This window comes from Juglans microcarpa x Juglans regia, chromosome 1S (genome assembly GCF_004785595.1).
Source record: "Juglans microcarpa x Juglans regia isolate MS1-56 chromosome 1S, Jm3101_v1.0, whole genome shotgun sequence".
NCBI classification, from domain to species: Eukaryota; Viridiplantae; Streptophyta; class Magnoliopsida; order Fagales; family Juglandaceae; genus Juglans; species Juglans microcarpa x Juglans regia.
Window position 1 is genome coordinate 11,357,072 of NC_054595.1, and position 23,820 is coordinate 11,380,891.

The 23,820-nt window shown below is 35.2% G+C and overlaps 1 protein-coding gene across 5 annotated transcripts; it reads left to right on the plus strand.

The window, feature by feature from the left end:
- Positions 1–10,088: 10,088 nt before the first annotated feature.
- Positions 10,089–23,383, plus strand: LOC121245798 (clathrin interactor EPSIN 2-like). Of its 5 annotated transcripts, none has more exons than XM_041143665.1 (14): positions 10,090–10,290; positions 11,539–11,720; positions 11,917–11,968; positions 12,055–12,250; positions 12,385–12,463; positions 12,754–12,837; positions 12,972–13,117; positions 14,044–14,412; positions 16,052–16,093; positions 16,211–16,306; positions 16,413–16,567; positions 20,789–20,979; positions 21,329–22,235; positions 22,593–23,383. In XM_041143665.1, exons 5-14 carry the CDS (start codon positions 12,398–12,400, stop codon positions 23,021–23,023), a joined length of 2,487 nt encoding a protein of 828 aa, XP_040999599.1. In that variant the 5' UTR covers positions 10,090–10,290; positions 11,539–11,720; positions 11,917–11,968; positions 12,055–12,250; positions 12,385–12,397; the 3' UTR covers positions 23,024–23,383. The 5 variants fall into 5 exon arrangements, with proteins under 5 accessions (XP_040999598.1, XP_040999599.1, XP_040999596.1 ...); XM_041143662.1 differs by having other exon boundaries at positions 12,171–12,250; XM_041143661.1 differs by having other exon boundaries at positions 11,595–11,720; positions 12,171–12,250.
- The last annotated feature ends 437 nt before the right edge of the window (positions 23,384–23,820 follow it).

Below are 23,820 nucleotides of genomic sequence, written 5' to 3' on the forward strand. Positions count from 1 at the left end.
AAATTTGGTTTAATCTTATCTATGATAACATTTCACGACTTTAGTAAATATCTCAATTAGATTCTCAATTAAATGGAAGGGATATTTACATCCCTCCCAGGCCGGGCCAAGCATATCTTGGAGGCCCAGTTATCAACAATACTGTTGGCCCATGAGTTGCGTGAGGAAGAAGAAGGCCTAGGGCCTATGCAGGAAATTGGTCGATGTGGAAAGATAGGACCCCTCCTACACTGACACCTATAGATGACACTACCTTGCAAACGCACGTCGCGGTAGGGCCACACTACATTTAAGGATTGGATATTGTGACGCCTCCAACCTCCGCTTGGAATGGAACAAAGACTAAGAGTGTCGAAACATATAAAACAAGGTTGCATACCCTCGTTCATAACAGTTAATACGTAATGCATCCTATAAATGCATCCAGCAGTATGCAATAACCGCTACGAAAATAGGGTGACTTATAAAAATTTATGTCAGAATGAACTAAACATCCCAATAATATTAATAACCATAAGTTCAAACTTAAAGATAGCATTTCCTTAATACAAAATACATAATCCAAGTTATATGGCTAGATCAACTATTTCATACGCTCTAAAGTATGAAGAGTCAATGCATATGAGTATCAAAATTATATCTAGTCTTAGCTTAAGGTATGGCTCCTCTTTAACCATTTGTATATAGCGGTCCATCATCTTCATCTTTTACCGGTCCTGACACAACTTCTATCATTTCGGGAGAATGATAGTGGGTCCACAATGGTGATATTTACTTGAAATCTCAGCAAGTTAAACAACTAACTTGCACAGAAATAAGATATGTCCAATGAATGATAAACAAGAGATGCATGGAATGATATGCAGAAAAAATCCGTATTTGTCTCTTATCCAAATTCCTCAATATTTCTCAGAAAAACTTTAATGCACATTTCTTTCAGAGAACATGTTTCACTTTCTCGTTTCAAAAACATGATATTTCAAAAGAGAATATTTCATATCTCATTGCTTTCAAAAACATAACATTTCATCATTATTAAAGTCATCATTAACATATATATGGTAGCAACACGGTTCCTCATATGCACCGTGAGCACCTATCAATAATTGTAGCACAACTCATGTTGACACTACATCTTTGTCTACAAACATCGTTCTCAATGCATTAGTATCATAATATTTCATCATAACATATCATCATCATAACATTTCATCATAACGTATGCACGCACCAACATTAGGTGTCATATACGACTTCTCTCCGACATTCTTTAAAAATAATCCATTCAAAGCCCATTGATAGTTATTTGTCAATCTAGAAGTTATCACTCCATTTTTACTCACTCCACAGTGGACAGAAGAGTTTCACTAAGATAATTTCTCATCCTAACCTAGGGCTGTACAGAAAATTGTAAAACCGACCGAGACCGACTCAGACCGACCGTCGGAGCTCGGAACCGGCCGAAACCGGTAGGGAACCGGTCGGCCGTCGGTGATAAATCATCAAAACCGGCGTCAGCCGGTTCGGTTGCAGTTTGAACCAACCAAAAACCGAAAAACCAGCCGACGCCGTATATATATATATTTTTAAATATATTAATTTATTAAACGACGCCGTTTTACTTAAATAAGTGAAACGACGTCGTTTAATTCTTAAAGTTAGAAAAGAAAAATTAAACGGAACGGCGCCGTTCAGCCCTAGGGCATATTTTGTCCCCGTCGCCCCCAACCCCCAGACTCTCACAGACTCACTCTCACTCTCTTTCCGCCTCCCTCTCTCTCTCTCTCTCTCTCTCTCTCTCTCAGCTAACGATTTCGCGGCTTCGCCGTTTCGGACCTTCGGTTTCAACGACTTCAACGACTTCGAGCCGTGACGCCGCATCGCCACGACGCCATCCACGACTCCAGCCACTCACGGCTCACCGACGCCCAGCAGTCCACCGTCCAGCAGCGGCGAGACTTCCTCCGGCAAACCATAGGGAACCCGAGACCGACTCTCCATTGTTGTTTTTAGGTATGATTTTCAGATTTATTTATTTATAAGTATTTTTTATTTTTTTATTTAGAATCCGAGGATCAATTTTTGGATTAGGGTTTTTGTTTTCTGATTTGGTATTTCAATCTAGGGTTAGGGATTGTGTTTGCTTTGTTTGAGATGATTGAAATAGTGAATATCATTTTGATGAAGAATTTTGATTGATTTTCGCAGTGTGCATTGCCATTCACGGATTGGAATTTGGATGTAATTTTGTTGAAAAAAAATAATTTGTGATGTTTATTGAAAGTAAAATTTATTAATGTTTATGTTATAAATAATTTGTGATGTTTATTGAAAGTAAAATTTATGAATTTTATGTTATAAATAATTTGTGATGTTTATTGAAAGTAAAATAATTTGTGAGATTTATGAGCGATCTAAAATGTAGATTAGAATCTTAGATTTGTGATGTTTGCCACGTCGCAAACTAGCTGCTGTGTAATTAACAATTGGGGTGATTTTTTGTTCTTTCTTGTTTTTACATGTTAGATGGATTCTTCGTCAAGTCCAATTGATCTTGATTCGAACTCCCAAATACCAAAACTCTCGACTTCAAGTGCCCCTAATAGTAGTAATTGTCCACTTCCTAAGAAACGGAAGGGGAAGGATCCGTCAATTGTTTGAGATCATTTTACAAAAGTTGAGGGTTGTTCCGTAGATGATCCTAAGGCCAAGTGCAATTATTGTGGCAAGATATACGCTTGCCACTCGAAGAGGAACGGAACTTCAACTATGCAAAACCATCTACCTTCATGTCTCAAAAATCCTCATAAGCGTGGGCCTTTAGATAAATACTAAACAACATTGGCAGGTGAGGTATCCTCGGAGGGGTTTGGAGAGAGTGATAATTCTTTAAGAAATCTTGTAACTCATAAATATAGTGAGGAGGCTGTGAGGATGGCGCTTGCGGAGATGGTAATTCTCGATGAATTACCATTTAGAATTGTTGAAGGGCAAGGATTTAAGAAGATGGTTTGGTTGCTTGAACCTAGATTTAAAGTGCCATGTCGAGTGACGGTTGCAAGAGATTGTATGAAACTATTTGCATCTGAAAAAGCCAAACTTAAAAAGTTATTCAAAGATGGGGGAATGAGGATTTCATTAACTACCGATACGTGGACATCGGTACAAAATCTTAATTATATGTGTTTAACTGCCCATTTCATTGATAGTGATTGGAAATTACAGAAGAAAATTATAAATTTTTGTTTAATCCCTAATCATCGAGGGGATACCATTGGAAAATATGTTGAATCGTGCCTCCTTCATTGGGGCATTGATAAGATATTTACTGTTACTGTTGATAATGCTAGCTCAAATGATACTGCAATTGCATATTTGAGACATTTTTTTACGGAGAATATGTTGGAAGGGAAGTATATGCACATGAGATGTTGTGCTCATATTCTAAATCTTGTCGTGAATGAGGGTCTTAAGGAGTGTGATGATGCCATTACAATGGTTAGAAATGCTGTTAGATATGTGCGCTCCTCCCCTGCAAGATTAGACAAGTTTAAGAGATGTGCAAAAAAGGAAAAAATTGATTGTAAAAAAATGTTGTGCCTTGATGTACAAACCCGATGGAATTCAACTTACATGATGTTGGAGGCTGCTGAGAAATTTGAAAAGGCTTTTAGACGAATGGAGAGTGAGGACTACAATTTTCTTTCTTACTTTAAGGATGGAAACATTGGGCCCCCTAGAGCTGACGAGTGGGAGACAGTGCGGGTTTTTGTAAAATTTTTGAAAATGTTTTATGATGCCACTTCTCGATTTTCTGGTTCTTTACATGTCACGGCAAACACAAGTTTTTTGAAGATTTGTAGGCTCCAAAAAAAGTTGGTTAGACTGTGTGAGAGTCAGAACACTTGTTTGATGAGCATGGTCATAAGCATGAGAATGAAATTTGATAAGTATTGGGGTTCATTGGATAGACTGAATTTGTTGTTGTTGATTGCAGTTCTCCTTGATCCACGTAGTAAGTTGGGGCTTCTTACTTTTCACTTGAAAAAAATTTATGATCATAATTGGGCTGAAGATTTATTGTCGAGGGTGAGACAATTATTATCAGACATGTATGAGGAGTATAATGCTACGTTCGGTTCTTCCTCGAGTAGCAGAGAACATGTTTCCCCTCCGTTATCTGCACCTCCAGATGATGTTGAAGACAATCTTGAGTCACAACTTTTTTATGAGTGGTTGCAAGCATCGATTGCCTCTGGATCTACATCTACCAAAACAGAGATTGATCGGTATTTATCAAATGGTTGTGAGGCATTCAGTCAATCTTTTGATTTGTTGAATTGGTGGAAAGTGAATGAGCCTAACTATCCTATACTTGCGAGAATTGCACGAGACGTGTTAGCCATGCCTGTTTCCACGGTTGCATCAGAATCCGCATTTAGTACGGGAGGTCGGGTACTTGATCCTTTTCGGAGTTCCTTAGCTCCAAGAACTGTTGAGGCACTTATTTGTACTCAGAATTGGTTGCGACATCCGTCAACGCCAATTGATATTCGAGACTCCATGGATAATGTTGAGAGCTTTGTAGTAGAATCTGGTAATGTGTTTTTAACTTTTTCTCATTCAATTCCATATTCATTTATTTTTATTATTTAATTTAATTTGTTTTCATTATCCTAATTTATTAATATTGATAATTTGATTATTTGGTGTTTTCTTATAGAGTTAGGAGCATCATACATCACAACTATTGATGATTGAAGAGTCGAAGACTGCAGACTGAAGAATGAAGATTTTTTGAGTTTTATTCAAAAACAATTGTTATTTGTTGCTTAAGACAATTTAATTTTGTTTGTAATGTGTATTAAACATCTAGTGGAGTTTTTTTTATTTATCTAGTAATTAATAATTTAGTATATAAGATAATAAGACTATAAAATATAAGTAGTATATATGTAGTAGTTACTAGTTAATAGTTATTAGTTACTAATAATATATGCATGGCATGATTAAAATTAAAAAGAAATTGATTTAATTAATTAATTTTAAAAATTCTGGGAAAAAAAAAGTCTTGGTAGTAGATGATTTTGAATAACAAAATGAGCTGAAAAAGAGGTTGAATTGGGTCTTAAAATGGCCCAAACAATGCCAAAACCGGCCCAAACACAGTGGCCCAAACCGGCCCAAACCCGACAAACCGACCGTGAACCGGCCGGTAACCGAACCGGTCGGTTTTCATACCCTCATTCGGTCGGTTTCGGCCGGTTTTGAGACTCTAACAAACCGACCTGTCGGTCTCGGTTTGGGCCCAAAATCGAACCGACCGGTCGGTTTTTCAGCCCTATCCTAACCTTTGGGGTCATGACAAAATTTATTTTGAAGTTATGCGTGAAAAATATATTTCATGACATGTGCATATGTAGCAAACTTTCATGTAAAAATAACATTTATAGATGCAATATATTAAAATGGTGAGAATTTCACATGTCATGTAAACAAATAATCAAATGCTCAATGATGTATCATACGATGTTTCATGCTCAAAATGATATTTATAATATGAATGTGATGTTTATACAAAAATAATAAATAAATTATATAAGAATAAGTTAGAAGCTAACTTACAAACTGTTCGAAGTTAGAGAGTCGAAGCGGCTGAAATCAAAGTTATGCTAAGTTAGGATTTGAACCTCTAAGGAAGATGTTCATAATCAAAAGGGTTCAAGAGCTGGTATTTACAAAAATATTCCTAAACTTTCAAAAATTATCACTAAGGTCCTAATTTTTCATTATTTGCAAATAAGTCCTAAATTTATCCAAACTTCATACATCTCATATTTTTCATATTACAAATAGTAAAAATTTAGGACCTTAGTAGAAATTTTGAAAACTTCATAATATGAATGTAATGTGTTTTCGAACAACTGTTTTTCTGAAAATGAAAATCTTTTTGTTGCGCCATAAAATTATATATACTCTTTTGAGACTAATAACGCAAACCGTTTTTTATTCTCATACTTCTAAATATTTCAAATAAATAAAATTGAGTTTTTGGCATCATATTAAGTAATAAAACTGACTATGTTGAAAGACTAAAACCTACGCGATTGCTCAATTCGTGAAACATTTCTTCAAGTTTTTCACGAGGTTCTTAAAATCTAAAAAAATTCATTTACTAAATTTCTAGCGTGCTGTTACAATTGCCGAGTGAGTGAGGTTGATGTGTGGCTTGTTTGACTTGCCATCAGGGCACTATTTGAAGTTGGTCATGAGGTGGCACGACACCCATGGTATGGCCTTGTAAGTTGGTGGAAGGTTGATGAAAACCTTAGGGGTAATTGGCGGTTTTCGGTGCATGCCTTGTTTGAAAAACCATCTTAACTCCTCTCATCTCATCACATCTAATCATTACAACTTTACCAAACTTTCAAACAAAATATAATAAACAATTCAACCTTTTCAAATCCCAAAACAAAATTAATATTAAAATATTATATTTTAATAATATTTTATTCAACTTTCATCTCATTTCATATCAATTAGGAGTGGTACCCGCACCATATGATGCGGGGTAGCCCCCTCCCCAACCCCCGCCCTGCATGGGCTGAGAGTAGGATTTTCACCCCCGCCCCCCGCCCACTTCAATAATGGACTACAGTCTGCTAGACTCAAAAATTATTTCTGGGTCCAAAAACACATTTTTAGACCCAAATTGTAAATTTAAATTTGTAAATATGACTATAATTTAAAAATTATGTAATTTTTAAATTTGTTAGTGTATATTTTGTATAAGTTGTAATGTAGTAATGTGACTTTTTTATAGATTGCCTTCACAATACAAGTCTCACACTTAAGCAATGCGAGACTCTTGTATTGCCTTATAAATCTATAAAAGAGTCACCCTACTACACTACAACTTACACAAAATATTAAGTAAATGTTCTACTTAATACATATTACTATATTTATATATAGAACAAATAATAAATATTTATAAATATGTATAGTATAAATATATATATTTATATAATAAAATATATAATTGTGATGGAGGGTTTAACCAAGTAAGAGAGTGGATGAGGGTGTAAGAGTGTGTATTTGAGTAGTTGGATACTTGTGGAAGTGAGTTAACAAAGTAAGAAAACACTTATCAACCAGCCATGTTTAGGGTTTGAAAACTATTTAGGGTTTCGGCTTCCTCAAAGGGTTTAGGGTTTCGGTTTACTTTCACTAGTTGAAACCCTCTTTTGGTTGACCAAATATGGTTTGATTGGATGAAATAATGATTGGTATAAGAGAGCATGATAACAAGCTTGTTTCACACTCTATCTCTTACACACTCTGTCCTTCTTTTGACAAATGTCCTAGGATTTTTAATTGGATACCTAGGATTGTGACATGTGTCTAACTAAAAAGTTTTCTAGTGATCCTAAGTGTATTTAGACATCTTACATGGCGATATGACAGATGTTTGAACTAGTTTCTACGTGGCGTTCTCCTGAATGATTACTATTCACCTAAAAATTTTGAAACTTTTAATTACACCATAAAATCCTATATATTCATACAAGTCTAATGGTGCTATTCATTTTATAAAATTCTATTCCTAAGTGTCTTAATTAAAAGAAAATGCAATTTCGTCATTATAGTGGATTGAGATTCGACTACACTAATGGGATAAAACCTAATCGATCGCTCGATTGGTGAAATCTTGAAATTTTATGATGTTTCTAAGGTCTAAAGAATGAATTTCGAATCGTTACAATATATTTTTTTAATATTATTTTTATTTTGAGATTTGAAAAAAAATAAATTGTTTATTTTATTTTGTTTAGAAATTTAAAAAATTATAATAATTAAATGAGATTAGATGAGATGAGATGAGATGAGATGAAATGAGAATAATTATGAAATTAAACGAGGTCGTGGCATGGGGAGAGAGAAAAAGGGGCCGGAAGTGTGCTAAAGGAGGAGAAGAAAGAGAAATTGTTTGGTACATTTGGATGATAAACTCATATCAATTCATCATTATAATTTTTTTAAATTTTAACATAAAATATAATAAATAATTTAATTTTTTTAAATTTCAAAATAATAATAATATTCTAATAATATTTTATCATCTCAAGTCAACTCAGTTCAATATTCAAACATAGCCTGATGAATTTGATAACTAAACATACCCTAAGTCTTCCTACTTTCCAAGTGTCAAAGTCTGGTGAGATCTTTGAACCACGTGTCCGAATCTAAGGGATGAGATCAATGTAATGCCATCCAGATGTATCCATTTGCTGTATGAAAAGCCAACTCATGAGCTGCCACATGGCATATCCAAAGCCTGCCACGTGGTGCATTTTTTTTTAAATTTTAATTGTTAATAAATTCTAAATATTCTAATTAAGCCTAATCCACTTTTATTTTTATCTAATTTTTCTTACGCGAGTTTTCTTACGGTTTGAAATCGGTTTACCCATTTTCCTTTTTTTTTTCCCCTCTTTTCTTCTATTTACTTTTATTATTACTTATTTTATTTTGTCCTTATATTTCTTTAATATTATGATTTTATTATAATACAATTTTTAAAATAAGTTAGACTATATAGAATTATTACTAGAGCCCTCAAATAGAAAGTCTCGATCCCAAAAACTACTAACACCAATTCATCCGTCCGCCTCTTGGGATAGGGGTTAGTGAGAGGCGGCCATAGTAATCGCAATTACCAAAAATATATTAAACCGTGTCGGAATCTGATGAATTTCAAATCTCATTTAAATAAACATTCTTAACTCATCTCATTTAATTTAATTTTAATAATAATATTAAAAATAATATTTTATTCATTTCATCTAAAATCATTTCATCTCATCTTACTATCTAAACCAGACCTCAGGATCCGATCATCACTCTACAACCAACCTCAATTTTCTTTTTTGAAAAAATAAAATTTATAAACTTAGATTGTATGTGAATGTTAGGATGAAAAAGTTAGATGCTGTAACTTCTGGTTGGAGGATATAAAAACTCCATTTAAATCACATCTTGATTTAAGATAAATTCTTCTTTTATTACTCACGAAATTAAAATAAGGACAGAGTTTTCTCTTTTGGAGGAAATAAGATAAGTGTCTATTAAATATGTGAGAAAACACATTATTTTAAAAATCTAACTTAAAAAATTAATAATCTTCTTTCATTAAAAAAAAAATGTGTTTGTTACATGCTCAAGACTCATGTCAATTTTTTAAATGGGTTGAAAAATTTTCATCCAACCCATTTATAAATATGATAAGAGTTAATTATGCATATATTTTTTTTAAAAGTCTAACTTAAAGTTAACATGTGTCCATTTAATAAAAAAAAAAAAAAAAAAAAAGGAAAGAACTTGACAGGTACTTAAAGGACACCTGTCAATTTTTTAAATGAAACTTCCGCTGATCGAGTGTAGGAAAATTCTGCCTTTAGAACAATTGTGATATAGAGGGTTTTGCTAATTTCATTCCATACTTAAATTACAATTTTTATTTATGGTTAATGCGGTAGGCTATTCTGGATGTATAATGTAATTTCGATAGTCATTTTTCATTTCGATTGAAAAATACAATCAAATATTTAGAATAGTATAAGTGATTAAGGGGTAGTAACGTATATCACGGAAGAAAATTTTATTAATGGGTGGCTCTGCGATTTCTTATGGACACATGCATCTTAAGTAATTCAGTCTTATGGTTTGTTACAGAATAAAAAAAAAAAAAGAAAAAAAGATAGTGTTATTATGCCACTCAAGTTTCATATTTGGTTATTTTAAAAAAAAAAAATTTACCTATTTGTCATTGTCATTTGGTGTACCTCTAGTGTAAATTATATATATATATTTTTACTTTTTCTTTTAAATATTTCTAAACATTTTTAACTATTTAAAAATAATATCGATTTCTTTAATCATTAAATAAAAATAAAAGAAAATATATTATCATTTTTCACGGTATCATTTAAAAAAAAAAAAAATTTCCAATAAGTACAAATAAACAGTATTGCACAATATATAATTTCATAGAAATAAATGAAAAAGAAATAATAGAGAAAGCCACCCAAAAATCCCTGCGTGTAATTTGCGCTGTCTGTCTCGTCATCTTTCTTTCTTCTCCATCTCTCACCGTCTTATTATTTCAACGGACACCAACATACAATTCTCAAAGGATTCCAGAAGACCTCTTCCCATTTTCCGCTCTCCTCTTCCTTTCCTCTTGAAATCGATTTCTTTTCACGCTTCAAATTGTTTCTGTCGGATCAGGTTCGTTCGATCTCCTTCCCCATTCTGATCTGGGTTCCTTCCGGTTCTTTATATTTTCTGCGCTTCAGATCTATTTCTCCCTCTTTTCTTCTATATTTCTTCAATGTAGATTCAGCTCCACTTGACCTGCCTTGCCTCCTTAATTTGATGGCCTCTCTCCTCTCTGTCTTTCTATTGTTTGTCTTCTTTGCTAGATGCCGGTCTTTCTATTCAACCGTATAGTAATAGGATTGATCTCCATTTACTTTTTTTTATATATACATAATTTTGTTTAATTGTTGTGGAATTCGTTATAGATTTTGTTTGTAATTTGGATCAGCTACTTGGTAAAGAAGTTTCATATCTTATGTTTAATTGTAAATGGCTTATTTACAAATTCTGTTTCATTTGCATTTATTGGTTTGAATTGGATTCTTGAAAGTTTCATTGAAGGTTCAATAATCATTCGCTTATTCTGTATTGATTTCCTGCGTACTGGAGTTTTAATTCCATTGTTGAACACAAAAACACGGTTTTGTGAATTTTGGGAACAGAATATTATTGGTATCACCGATTTTCTCTTCTCATTCTGCGATATTACTCGTGTGTTTATATAACTTCTTAATACCATGATGTTTTTCGGTTTGCAGTCTAGTGGTTAGAGGGTGGGTTTGGGATGAGTTACCGACTCAGAGGTTTGATTTTGCACTAGGACTTCCCCTTGTTAGCTGATACACAGTTGTGGCAGGTGGGAGATCCAAAGGGCATGCCTTGGTGAGGTTTTCAGTGTTATCAAAAAATGATGTTTGCCAGTTTTTTGGGTTTCTTTGTTGATTTCCTTTTTTGTCTTTCTGGTTCGAGGGTCAATGATCGTGGCTTAATCTGAAGGAGATGGATAGGTTATTGTATTGATTTCATTTTTAGTTGAATTACTGATGCTCGATTGGAACTCAATTTCGTCCATTATAGCTCTGAGTTTCATACTTTGTGCTTTTCTTTCCTTTGTTGGACGTCAATTTGATGTGGTGGGCCTTATATAGATCTCTATTTATGGTATTAATAAGTTTATCTATCATTTTCTTTAAAGATCTTGGATATTTGTGTTCATTTTCGTTTAGTCAGTGATTATGATTTCTCTGTGCTATGTCAATGTTTTTTGAAGAGTCAAGCATAATTCAAAAATGCGAAAGTATTGTAATTAGTCCAAAGCAGTGGGATGAAAGATATGATTCTCGACATCATGTGGGTGTGTGTGTTTGTGTTTACAAGTGTTGAGCTGCATAAGAGCTGTGGAAATCTAATCCCTTAACCTTCACTTGGAGCAGTGCATGAAGAATATTTGAAGAGGGATTCCTTTGAAGTGGGCTGCACAACTCTGCCATTGTAGAGCATTTTTTTTTTTTAACATCGGCTACGATGAAGAAAGTATTTGGTCAAACTGTTAGGGATATGTAAGTCTTGGCTGTGATTCTCATTATGTAGTGCTTATCATGGTAGCCAATCATTTGAGTATTTTTTTTCTTGATTCATTATTGGAAACATAAAGATTGTTCTTTGGGTAAAATGCAGAATCAGTTTTGTCATGTTTCTTTATTATTATGTGGCACATTTTCCTAAAATGCTCTATTCTATACCCTTTTATTACAGCAAGAGAGAGGTGAACAAAAAAGTGCTTAAAGTTCCTGGAATAGAACAGAAGGTATAGATTTACTTCTTTTTATATATATATATTTTTTTGCTCGTCTGGGTGATGAAATGACTGATTCATCCATCCTCTATGTCTAGGGTCAATGGAACCAGAACTGCCTATTAACTATCCTTTTCACATTGCCTTCCGGATGATGTATATATGATCTCGAAATGAAGTACAATGTGACTTAATCTATTCTTCTGCCTTTTAGGTTCTTGATGCTACAAGCAATGAGCCCTGGGGTCCTCATGGATCGCTTCTTGCAGATATTGCACAGGCAACCAGAAACTAGTAAGCTTGAATTGTTCTCTTATACAGGTTTTTTGCATTGCTTATTTATGCCAAGTAGCTCTCTCTCTCTCTCTCTCTCTCTCTCTTTCTAGCTTCTTTTTTAAAGGAAAGAGTTTGCTTTAATATTCATGCAGTCATGAATGCCAAATGATCATGGCAGTAATCTGGAAGCGGATTAATGATACTGGCAAGAACTGGCGGCATGTCTATAAGGTTTTTTTTTTTTTGGGATTTAATTTAGTAACTTTCAGATGCTAAATATTTAGTTTTATCTCCAACTTATATGCTATTGTTACCTGTCTCTGTTCTCTTTCTTTCCATATGTTAATGATTGCCAAGAAACTTACTTCTGTGAATCTCTCCTTGATATCCACTCTTCAATTTCATGATGGCCCTTGGATTTTTGATAAATATTGTATAGTGTATGTTTAGTATCTACTGCTTTTAATTCTCTCATTATGTTTCTGATGGTATAAGTAAAAAAGTTATTGTTTGAGCTTCAGGCTTTGACTGTTCTGGATTACCTCGTGGCCCATGGGTCAGAGCGCGTCATAGATGAGACCAGGGAACATGCTTATCAACTACAAGTAACTTCTGGTTCCTGGGTGCTATTTGACTGAGTTAGAGTATTGGTTTTTTGTTATAAAAATTTGCAGTCACCTGGAAATGATTAGCACTGTATCATTGAGTTAATGATGAGTTGATTTTTCCCACTTGGCAGACATTGGCTGATTTTCAATATATTGATTCCAGTGGAAGGGACCAGGGAAGCAATGTCAGGAAGAAATCTCAGAGTCTTGTGGTTCTAGTGAATGATAAAGAAAAAATAATTGAAGTTAGACAGAAGGCTGCTTCTAACAGGGACAAGTAAGCCTGTTCTCAGAATTGAAATTACTTTCATTCTTATATTGGCTCTATGCTATTTACATTGTCAATTTAGCCCATTTCTCCGTCTTTGACCTTTCATTCCTCAGCCCACTCTTTGTTCCTTTATATACCTCCCCACCAATAGATAGAAGTAAATGGGAATAACCAACCTACGAATTGCCATTACCATGCTGCTTTAAAGCCAACACGATGTTTAGTCATTTGGTATGAAGATGTGATGAGCAAAAGTTATATGCATTTCTGATTAATCATCTTGCCATTGTTGTTTTATTGTTCAAATTTTTGCCATTTAGGGTTTTGCATGTCTTTAGATTCCATTTTCTTGTTGAAATAATCCCATTCCAACTTTTTTTTATAATTATCAGACAAGTGAATTTCTAAAATGTCTTCACATTAAGTGCCTTTGTTAGATTTTCTTTCATTTATCAGCTCTACAAATTTTTATGAGTTATTTTTCTAAGTTTTAGTTCCTTTGGAAGGGTTGCTTGCTTATGTGTCTTCTTACAAAGAGTTCATATTCTGTGATATTTTTCTGTTGTATAACAAATCAGAAGATCCATCTTCTTTTCCTTATTCATTCGGTGGATTTTTATTTTGCTCTCTAACACATAATTGAGCTAAGATTGTCATTATTGCTAGTCTATTTGGATGAGGTGGTGCAATTTTTCCTTTTAAGACTTCCCCAATCGCCACAGTGAATAATGTAGTAACTTTTGTGGAATTTCTTGTATACTTGTCCTATGAATGAACATAAGCCCCCTTCCCATATTCTACAATAGAAATACTTTCTAGCTTTAAGAACGTGTGGAAGAGCATATGATCCACTCTGGTGGAGAACACTCTATTTTTCTTTGTAAGAAATTATCAGCAATGTGGTACTTAGCTGTTAACTTATGGCTTAATAGGTTCCATAGCACCTCATCAACTGGTGGAATGTATAGGCCCAGTTCATATTCTGGTATTGGCGGATATGGTGACAGATTTGATGATGATCGTTATGAAGGCCGCTACGGAAGCAGGGATGAAGGCTTTGGGAGAGAGAGAGAAACTGGTTATAGGGATGACGAGCCCCATGGTAGATACGGGGACTCACGTAGTCGTGATGGAGATCGTTATAGCAGAGATTACGAGGAACGCTATAGTAGAGATGGTTATAGGGATGACGATTATAGAGGAAGAAGTCAGAGTGTCGATTACCAGTATGGCTCTAGAAGTAGGAGCTCCGACAGAGACAGAGACCATGCTTTTGATGATGATGGTCAATATTCATCTCGGTATGTGTTTATATTCACTGATGTTATAGAGTAACATATTCATTCTTTCCCTTCTCTTAACTCCTTTTCAAATTGTTGTTTTTATCTTGCATCTTTAGTTGGTCAAGTTTTTTGTTTTTTTGAGGATTGAGGATGCAATTTTTTTTTTTTGATAATTAATAAGAGTTTTATTACCATAAATAGGCATAGCCCCAGTACACAGGAAGTATACAAGAGGAAATACCTACATACAATGGCTAAAAAGACAGAAAAAACTAGAAAAACTCCAACACATCATCACCATTCATTAAATTAGCCTTAGCCCATAGACACAGTTTTAAACAAAAATTCCCTAATTTCATCCATCAATTGTTCTTTGTCTTCAAAACATCTCCCATTCCTTTCTAGCCATAGACACCACATCAAGCACGAAGGAATCATTTTCCAAATGGCTGCAAAAGGTAGACTCCACCCAGCATACCTCCAACAAGCTAGTAAATTCACCACATGCTTTGGCATCACCCAAGAAATACCCATCCTTCCAAAAATGGCATTCCACAAACTTTTAGCCACCTCACAATGGAGAAACAAGTGATTAACTGATTTGCCATCTTTCTTGCACATAGAACACCAATCAACAATACGAAGGCCATGCTTTCTTAGATTTTCAGTGGTCAGAATTTTATCATGACACACCAGCCAACAGAAGAAAGCTACCTTATTCGGCACTTTAACTTTCCAAATACTTTTCCAGGGGTAATCACATACACCTTGGCAGGTTAAAGCATTATAAAAGGAGTGCACTGAGAAGCTGAAATTTCTTTCATGAATCCACAACAATCTGTCTACACTTCCTTGGACAATTTTCAACTCATATAATCTGCTGAAAAATCTGAAATTACATTAACTTCCACATTTCTCATGGAGTCAACAGTCCATTGAATGCTATTATTCAAAAAAGGGAATGAATCAGCCACAGTTGCATCTTGCTGCCTTGCAAACTGAAAAAGTGAAGGAAATTCATCCTTGAGAGTTAACTCTCCACACCAATTATCATGCCAAAAGTGAATTCTTGATCCATCCCCCACCTTAAATTTGACATGTTTAACAAACTCCCCCAACCCATTCGAATTGACTTCCATAATCCCGTCCCATAGGCTCCTTTTACTTCATTTGAACACCAACTAACATACCCCCATATTTAACATCTATCACATTTTTCCATAATGCATCTCTTTCTAAATGATATCTCCATAACCATTTCTCACAAAGAGCTTTATTAAAAAGCCTCAAGTTATGCACACCCAAACCACCATTTGAAATCGGTTGACATACCTTATCCCAACTCATTAAATGAAATTTCTTTTCCTCCCCTTTACCTCCCCACGAGAAATTCCTATAGATCTTTTCAATTTTCATAGAAAACCCAACCGGTAGAGGAAAGAGAGAAAGGAAATATGTTGTAAAGCAATTTTTTCATTTTATGTCGAGGTCTTTCTCTTCAATAAACAGTAACAAAAAGTGTAATCTGATAGAACCTGCTTGGAATAAAAGGATTATCCTGTTTGCAAAGTTCTATGTTCCTTTTACAATGTAAGTATGCAGATGATGGCTTCCTGAGCTTGAAAGTTTACATAGCTTTTATTTTCTTACCCTACAGAGGCAGTGGTGGCAGAGCTGACAATCAATCTCTAGATGGAAGGTATATTCTTTGTAGATGCATGGTCAAATGCTGGCGCTATTGGGTTTTAAGATCCACCTTGTCAAGAATTCGATCTAGCACAATCTATTGAATGACAAATGTATACCCTTATGGCAGGCGGCTTGAACGGAAATTTTCTGAACAGAATATTGGTGCTCCTCCAAGTTATGAAGAAGCTGTAAGTGAGTCCCGAAGCCCTGTTCACAGTCAAAGGTATAAATAGTGCATTGTTATTTTTCTTGACTATTACTTACCAGTTGAGATGTAACTTATCAAAAAACTTACTAGTTGAGTGTATTCTAACATTTTTTTATGACAGGAATGAAGAAGCTTCAGCAGCATCTGCTCCCAAAGATTTGCCACCTGTTGACAATATTCCAAGTCCAGCAACCACTTCTCATGGTGCTTTGGCATCTCCCGAGAACCAGGAAGTTGGGGCTTCTGATGAATTTGATCCCCGTGGTCCAGTTTCAGGTAATGAAAACCATATAAAAATGTTTATTTAGGTTCCAGACAGAGCTGCCCATTTACTCTTCCACCGATATCTTAATGAATTCTTCACATTACCTGTCCTTATGAAGATTTTATCTATTGTGGGATGGGTTGAAGAAACGTTAATATATTTTGCACTTTTCTAAATTATGGTTCAAATGGGAGCAATTTATATTATTTGATTGTCGGGATCAACATTTAGATTATTAAATTTGTCTTTTGTTTATCTACGCATTTTCATTTATCCCTCAAACTATCAATTTTGGCAACACTTTCTCAAACTACCAAACAATTGTAATCTATTCAATCCATCCAAGATTTGACCTAATACCCTTGATAAAAATTTAAAACTTCCAAAAAATTGAAGAAAGTGCAAAAAGTTAAACAACATGACAAAAGATAAACATATAAGAAACAATAAATATTGGGAACTAATTTTTTTGAAAAACACAAAAATAAATAAATTTATTATTTCTTTAAAACAAACAAAAAAATAATAAAAATGAAAATAATTAATTTTTAACTTTGAAAATTAAGATTTATATATATTTTTAAATATTTTATAATTTTATTATTTATAAATATTTATAGTTTTTAAAAATAATTGCTTTGAATTTAGTAGAGTATTTTTTCTTTTCTGAGACTTCTTAGGTGTAATTATCTTTTTAAAAGGAAATTGGGGTAGATTCAATTTCTTACTACTTTTGGTGCTGATTGCCCAAATTATGGTTCGAGGGGTGATTGTTATTTGGGTCATAGTTTTAGGGGGGGTGTGTATTTTCCCCTAAGAATTAAGTTAAAATTAGGAAATTTTGACATGGGGCATTTAGGCTTAGGACCGCATACAACTTTTTAGAATTAACCCCTAGAAGTATCGGTTTAATTTTTATGTCAGTTAACATAGCAGAAAACATTTGGCTGAATCACAAATTGCTGTGTATTATACTGATTTTATTTTTTTAAAAAACTGAAAATGAGAAAAAACCGTTGAGCTACCCACATGGTGGCCGGGATCTAGCCACCATGTAGTGACCAGGTTTGGTGACTTGTTACCATGGTCGGAATTTGGCAACCAGGGGGATGGCCTGATCTTGGGCACCCATGTGGTGGCTGATTTCTGTCCACCATCGAGGGGCCAGAACCTAGCCACTGTTGTGGCTTTCAAAGTTTGTTTTTTCAATATATATAATCGATTGTATCACAAAAAGTTTAATTTCATTATTTAAACAATGAAAAATTACACGTGGCAGTCTATGAATAATCGGCTACATGTTTTCTGTTAACATTGGTGGACCAAAACGGTCCAAAACATTAATGTTAGTCGTCCTAATATGCTCATTCCTCGGGGTTGTTTTGAAGAAAATAAAAATTACACAAGGTTCAAAGGGCTTGTTTGGGTAATGAGGTATTCTCAGATATTCTCAAAACTTCTTATAATTTTCTTCCCAAACATCTCTCAAACACAAAATTCTTTTCAATTTCAAATTTTCAAATTTTTCATTTAATCATTACCTAATCATTATCCAAACATAAAACCCAATACAAATTTCCCCAAATTCCAAACAAAACACAGAAAACAATACAACTTTTTCAAATTTTAAAACAAAAATTATAGTAAAAAATTATATTCAAACAATGTTTCAACTTTATAATATTTTTATTCAATGTTCTCTCTCTCATTTCCCAAAACCCAATAAAACATTTTAATTGAAACCATTTCACTACTATTTATAAACCATTTCACTATTATTCACAAAATTCTATGATATTTTTAAGTCCCCAAACCAGCCCTAAATCTAAGTACCTCATAGCACACTGGATCTTTGACCTAAATTTTCTTAAGGGTTAATTTCAAAATTAATACTTGGGTTTTCATTGTTTGCAAATAACTACATTAGTTTTCAACATATGCATAATTAATACCAAGTTTTAAAAAACTTTTTTTTTATAAGTAAATAAAGGAGAAAGGATAGAACCAAGGTTTAAAAAACTTGTAATTAGATATCTCTGTCCAATACTCTAGTTTTTTAGCGGCACAGTAGGCTATGTGGCAAACAGAACGTGTTAGTCGATAAAAAAACTGACACATACCATCTTACTTACAAATCAGAAAATTTATTAAAAAATTATAATAAAAGTATAAATGTAAAGATCTCGAAGTTATTAAAAATCCTAATAACATTTGTTAAAACTAAAAGAAAAATTCTTGGGGGGGGGGGGGGGGAGAGGAAAGAGAGTCCCCCCCGTGGGTCACTGCCACTGGACAGAGGAGCGGTACTCTTCCCCCGCCCCTCATGGGATGGTCGCAAGCCACTCATGTGGTACAAATCTGTTCGCTCGATGACTGAGAGTTTAGGGGGTAGTAGCAAGCCACCCCATGAGTAGATTTGGTTTAATGGGATCACAGGGTGATTGCAAGCCACAGATTCGCTTGCAGCGAGGGTATCAAATGCCTTGCACCTTTGGGGCAGGGCACGCGCCCCCCCGCGGGGGCGGGGGGGGGGGGGGGGGGGGGTGGAGTTCTCCTTTATTAATCTTTTTTTCTTTTTTGACAAATTTTATATTTTAAAATATGTTTTTATTTTTATTATAATTTTTTAATAAATTTGTATGATTGTGAGATGCCAATTGTCAGTTAAGTTTGTATTATTTGTAAGTGAGATGCCAACTGTCAGTTAAATTCATATGATTTGTAAGTGAGATGCCAACTGTCAGTTTTTTATTGGCTAACACGTGGCCTATCATGCCTTTAAAAAATTAATGTGTGTAGTTGTAAAGGCCTTGGGTTTGGGGGTATGCTCCCCCTAGGTCTAATGTTCAAATCCCATTGGGTGCAACAATCTCTAGGGGCCATCGGACTCTTGAATTACCCGAGGTGCACTTGCGGGAAACTCCTTGCCGAGGGTCTGTGCAGTCTCGGAATTAGTCGGGATGCTGTTCCGGACACCTTGTGCCAATAAAAAAAAAAACTAACGGGTGTTGGGCAGAGTTTCCTAATTGCAAAGTTCTTAAAAGACTGATGTAGCTATTGCAAAATTGAATTTGTTATTAACCCTTTTCTTAAAATTAATTGTTCCTACTTTATAGCATATTGAAATGCCTTTGGCTTTGAATGCAGTGGTGGTTCATAGAGCATAGGGAAGTTTACTTGCAAATTCAATTAGTTGCTGCAACCTCAATGTTCAATGGTCTCCAATGGACCAAAAAATTTAAAATACAAAAGAACGGAAAGGAAAAAGAAGAAAACAGAATTGCTGTATCTATAATAGGATTTTTTTTTTATAAGAGATTTTATTAGAAATGAATGTATAGGCGAAGCCCATGTACACAAGAAGAATACAAAAGAAAACACCAAAATACATTCTAGGAAACGCAAAGCAACATCAGAAAATCATGAATGGAACAGCAAAGAGTGCATAAATCTACAATGGAATTGAGTGTCTCAATTAGCTAACCGACTGGTTTTTGGCAGTTCATGCATCAAGGATACTGAATTGGGTGTTGGTTTTAATGAGGACTGAATGTGGTTGATATGATAACAAGGTTTATTAAGAAATTGAACAGTGGCATGCACATGGTGTGATTTGTTTACCGGTGTCAGAATTCTACTAGTATCATGGCAAACAAAAGAAAGAGAATGGTATCCATGGACTGCATGTGGTGGTGGGATTTTGGAAAATTCCGAAGAGGATGGGAGTATTTCTAGACACACTAGGTTTGAGGTAGGTGATGGTGCAACAGACTAAGTCTCCATGAATTACTTTATTGCTTCTATTTCCTAATTAGGTATTTTATCTTGTATACATCCTGCATACTTGGTCTATGCCTATTGTTTTTATAAAAAAAATTTTGGGCTTACCTATAAAAAAACAAGATTTACTCGCACGCACACATACACATCCTGTTAGTCTTAAGTTGAAATACTGCACTTGTGATCAATGGGAGCCGGCTTAACATTTTTGACCGGTTAATTTTTCATTTGAAAGTTCCTTGTCTTTTGATTCTGTTTTCTAGATTTTGTTAGATGTTTTTTTATCCAAAAAAAAAGCAATCTAACAAAATCTAACAAGATAGTTAGATGTTATAACTATCATCTTACTTATACATCTATATGTATTTTCTAAAGTTATATTTACTTTGCTGGCTTTGCTGATCAGCATTGTTGTTGGATACTCATGTATTATGTTTTGCCATTTTTTTCAGCTGCTCCAGCTACCTCAAACAATGCTGAGATGGACTTATTTGGCTCACTGTCAGATTCATTTCCCTCAAACTCATTAGCCATTGTGCCAACTACATCTGCAACCACAACCTCTGAGGCTGATGCCTACTCACACGCTGCTCCAGCGACCACTTTTGTGGCTGCAGCTTCAGCAGCTGATGTTGTGAATCAGGTAGGCATCTTATGCTATAATTATATGGTACGAATTTTTGGTACCATGCTAACTGAAGTTTAAAGTGGTTTAATAGTGTTTCATCTTTTCCCGTAGATGTGTTTAAAAGGCCCATTTTTTATACTATAGCAATACGATGTGATGATGGTCTAGTCCATTCAATAGCAGATGAAGAGTCCCTGTTTGCTGTGCTAGATTTTCAGAGTCATCTTGAAATAGGCCTACCGTGTATAATTTATATAAGTAAACAACCATATCTTGAAGTAGTCCCAGTTTGGAATTTCAATAATATCCTAATGTGACACAGAATTTGAATTGATAGTGTCTATCCTGAGTATCCTCGATGTAGGCTTTTGAAGATCCATTTGGTGATTCTCCTTTCAAAGCTCTTCCTTCCACCGACGGTTTCCCAACTCAACATCAGACTTCTGCTCCCACAACTTCCCTCCAGCTTGAACCACCCCAGCAAGCCGCTCCAAAGGCCGATGCAGTCTCAAACTTTGACTTTGAGGACACATTTTCTGGCCTTACTTTCTCCGAACATATTGTTTACAATAATCAACCTCCAACAAACTCACAGTATTTACCTCAAGAGCTGTCTAGTCCACAGCATAACACTGATATTCTGGCGGACATCCTCCCTCCTGGACCTTCATCCACTTTTACTTCACAGCAAGCTTTTCCAGGTCCAACTGGCCATCCTTTACAGCCAACTGCTAATATGTACAGCACTTTCCACACACAGGCAGGACCTGTAGCTCCTCAGATTCAAGCTGGACCTCCAGCACAGCTTAGCAGTGGAAGCTTCCTTCCCCATGGAGGATCCACATCTCTTCCCACTTCACTCATGGTTCCACAAACTCCAGCTGGACCAACTGCACAGCTTAATGGTGGAAACTTTTTTCCACAACAGGGAGCACCTCCCATCACTTCGCATATGCCTCAAGCATTAACTGGGCCAACTTCACAGTTTGACGGTATGACCTACCTTCCACTACAGGGTCCTGCAACTCCTGTAGATGCACATATTGCTCAAACTTCCACTGGACCAGCTGTTCAACCTAACAGTGATGTTCTTGGTAATTTACTCCCTCAAGCTGGACCAAATGCCCCTACAATTCCACAACAAATTCTTCCGTCTTCATCTGGATCACTTTCAACATTTCCTCAACCAGCAAAGGACAAGTTTGAGACCAAGTCAACTGTTTGGGCCGATACACTAAGCAGAGGGCTTGTCAATTTAAATATATCTGGACGTGAGTGTTTAATGCTTGTATAATTGTTGTTTTCATTATTTTTATCATCGTCATCATCATTTGTGTAAATTACATTTTGCACTTCCAAACTACAATAATTGTTACTTTACCCCTCAGATTACCACTACTCTTCATCGATCTTAACAGTCAGATATTAACGATCAAGTAAATTATAACTTATGTTTTATGTGGGGGATCAAAGGACAATTTTGATAGTTTGGTGGTCATATTGCAAATAGAGTGGTAGTTTGAGGAGGTGAAATGTGATTACCACTACTACCATTCTTATTACCATTATTATTCTTGTTTTTTTATTAATATTACAAGAAGTTTGACATGATTTGTTTTCGTATACAGCTAAAATAAATCCTATGGCGGATATTGGAATTGATTTTGATGCACTTAATCGGAAGGAGAAGAGGATGGAAAAACCTGCCACAACTCCTGTTATGTCTACTGTCAACATGGGGAAAGCTATGGGATCTGGTTCTGGGATGGGCCGTGCTGGTGCCACTGCCCTCAGACCTACATCAAATCCTATGATGGGTTCTGGTATGGGCATGGTTAGTAGGCCCGGTGGTGGCATGGATATGGGGGTATATGGAGGCATGAATCAACCCATGGGAATGGGAATGCAGATGGGGATGAACATGGGGATGGGGCAAGGGGTCCAGATGCAACCACCAACTGGATTACCTCCAGGCTCAAACATATCTGGTGGTTATAACCCCATGATGGGCACGGGTGGTTATGTTCCTCAGCAGCCTTATGGTGGCAGCTATCGATGAGATTGAGCCAAGTACTTGTGTTGTTGGAAAAGTAATTAATACCTAATAGGGTGAAAAAGGATTTTGACATTAGCAAGTCCATAGTTGGAATCCGTCTACTACAATGCAATCTGGTCTGATATTTGCTATAGAGTTGTGTGTTTTTGTTCGAAAAGGTTAATCTTCTGGAAAATGGCGGATGCATGTATGCTTATTCATTTTGTCTCTTTCTAATCCTTCTTGGGCCAAGGAGAGGTGTAGGAACGCTGGTTTTTGGTTGTGATATTGTTGATCACTAAGGATGACCTCTTGAGTCTTTCACTTATATATGATTTTTTTGTTACTGTACAATAAATATGATGATTCATTCACTATTCTACATATTTAATTCTGATTTCTCCTGCCCCTTTATGGAATTACTTTATTTTTCATCTGTGAATAAAGCCTCTCATGAAGTATGTATGACCCATCAAATTAACGTTTGAACTTTTGAACTCTTGCATTATTCGTTTGATATGATCCTGATTGGCCTCACCCAAATAGCCCTGCGTATCTGATATTTGAAGCCCTACATTTCTCTTCTTTGTTTTTAGGCTGTGCTTTTTGCAAAGTTTTAAAAACCAAACCGTTCAGGCCGGAATGGCCGGAATTTTTTGTGCCGGAATAATAACCGGCACATGGTAAGTACCCATTCCGCTTCGGGTCAAATTCCGGCCATTTTGGTCAATTTCGGTCAGATTCTAATACTCCGGCCAGAATGGTAATTCCGGTTTGAAATTAAGTTTAATGTTTGAATAAAGTTAAAGCAATGATCTTTT

Coding starts and splice junctions, on each gene's coding strand:
- LOC121245798 (XM_041143662.1), top strand. CDS start 11,686: ATGAAGAAAGTATTTGGTCAAACTGTTAGGGATAT. Junction 20,980..21,328: donor CAGCTGATGTTGTGAATCAG/GTAGGCATCTTA, acceptor TCCTCGATGTAG/GCTTTTGAAGATCCATTTGG. Junction 22,236..22,592: donor CAATTTAAATATATCTGGAC/GTGAGTGTTTAA, acceptor TTTCGTATACAG/CTAAAATAAATCCTATGGCG.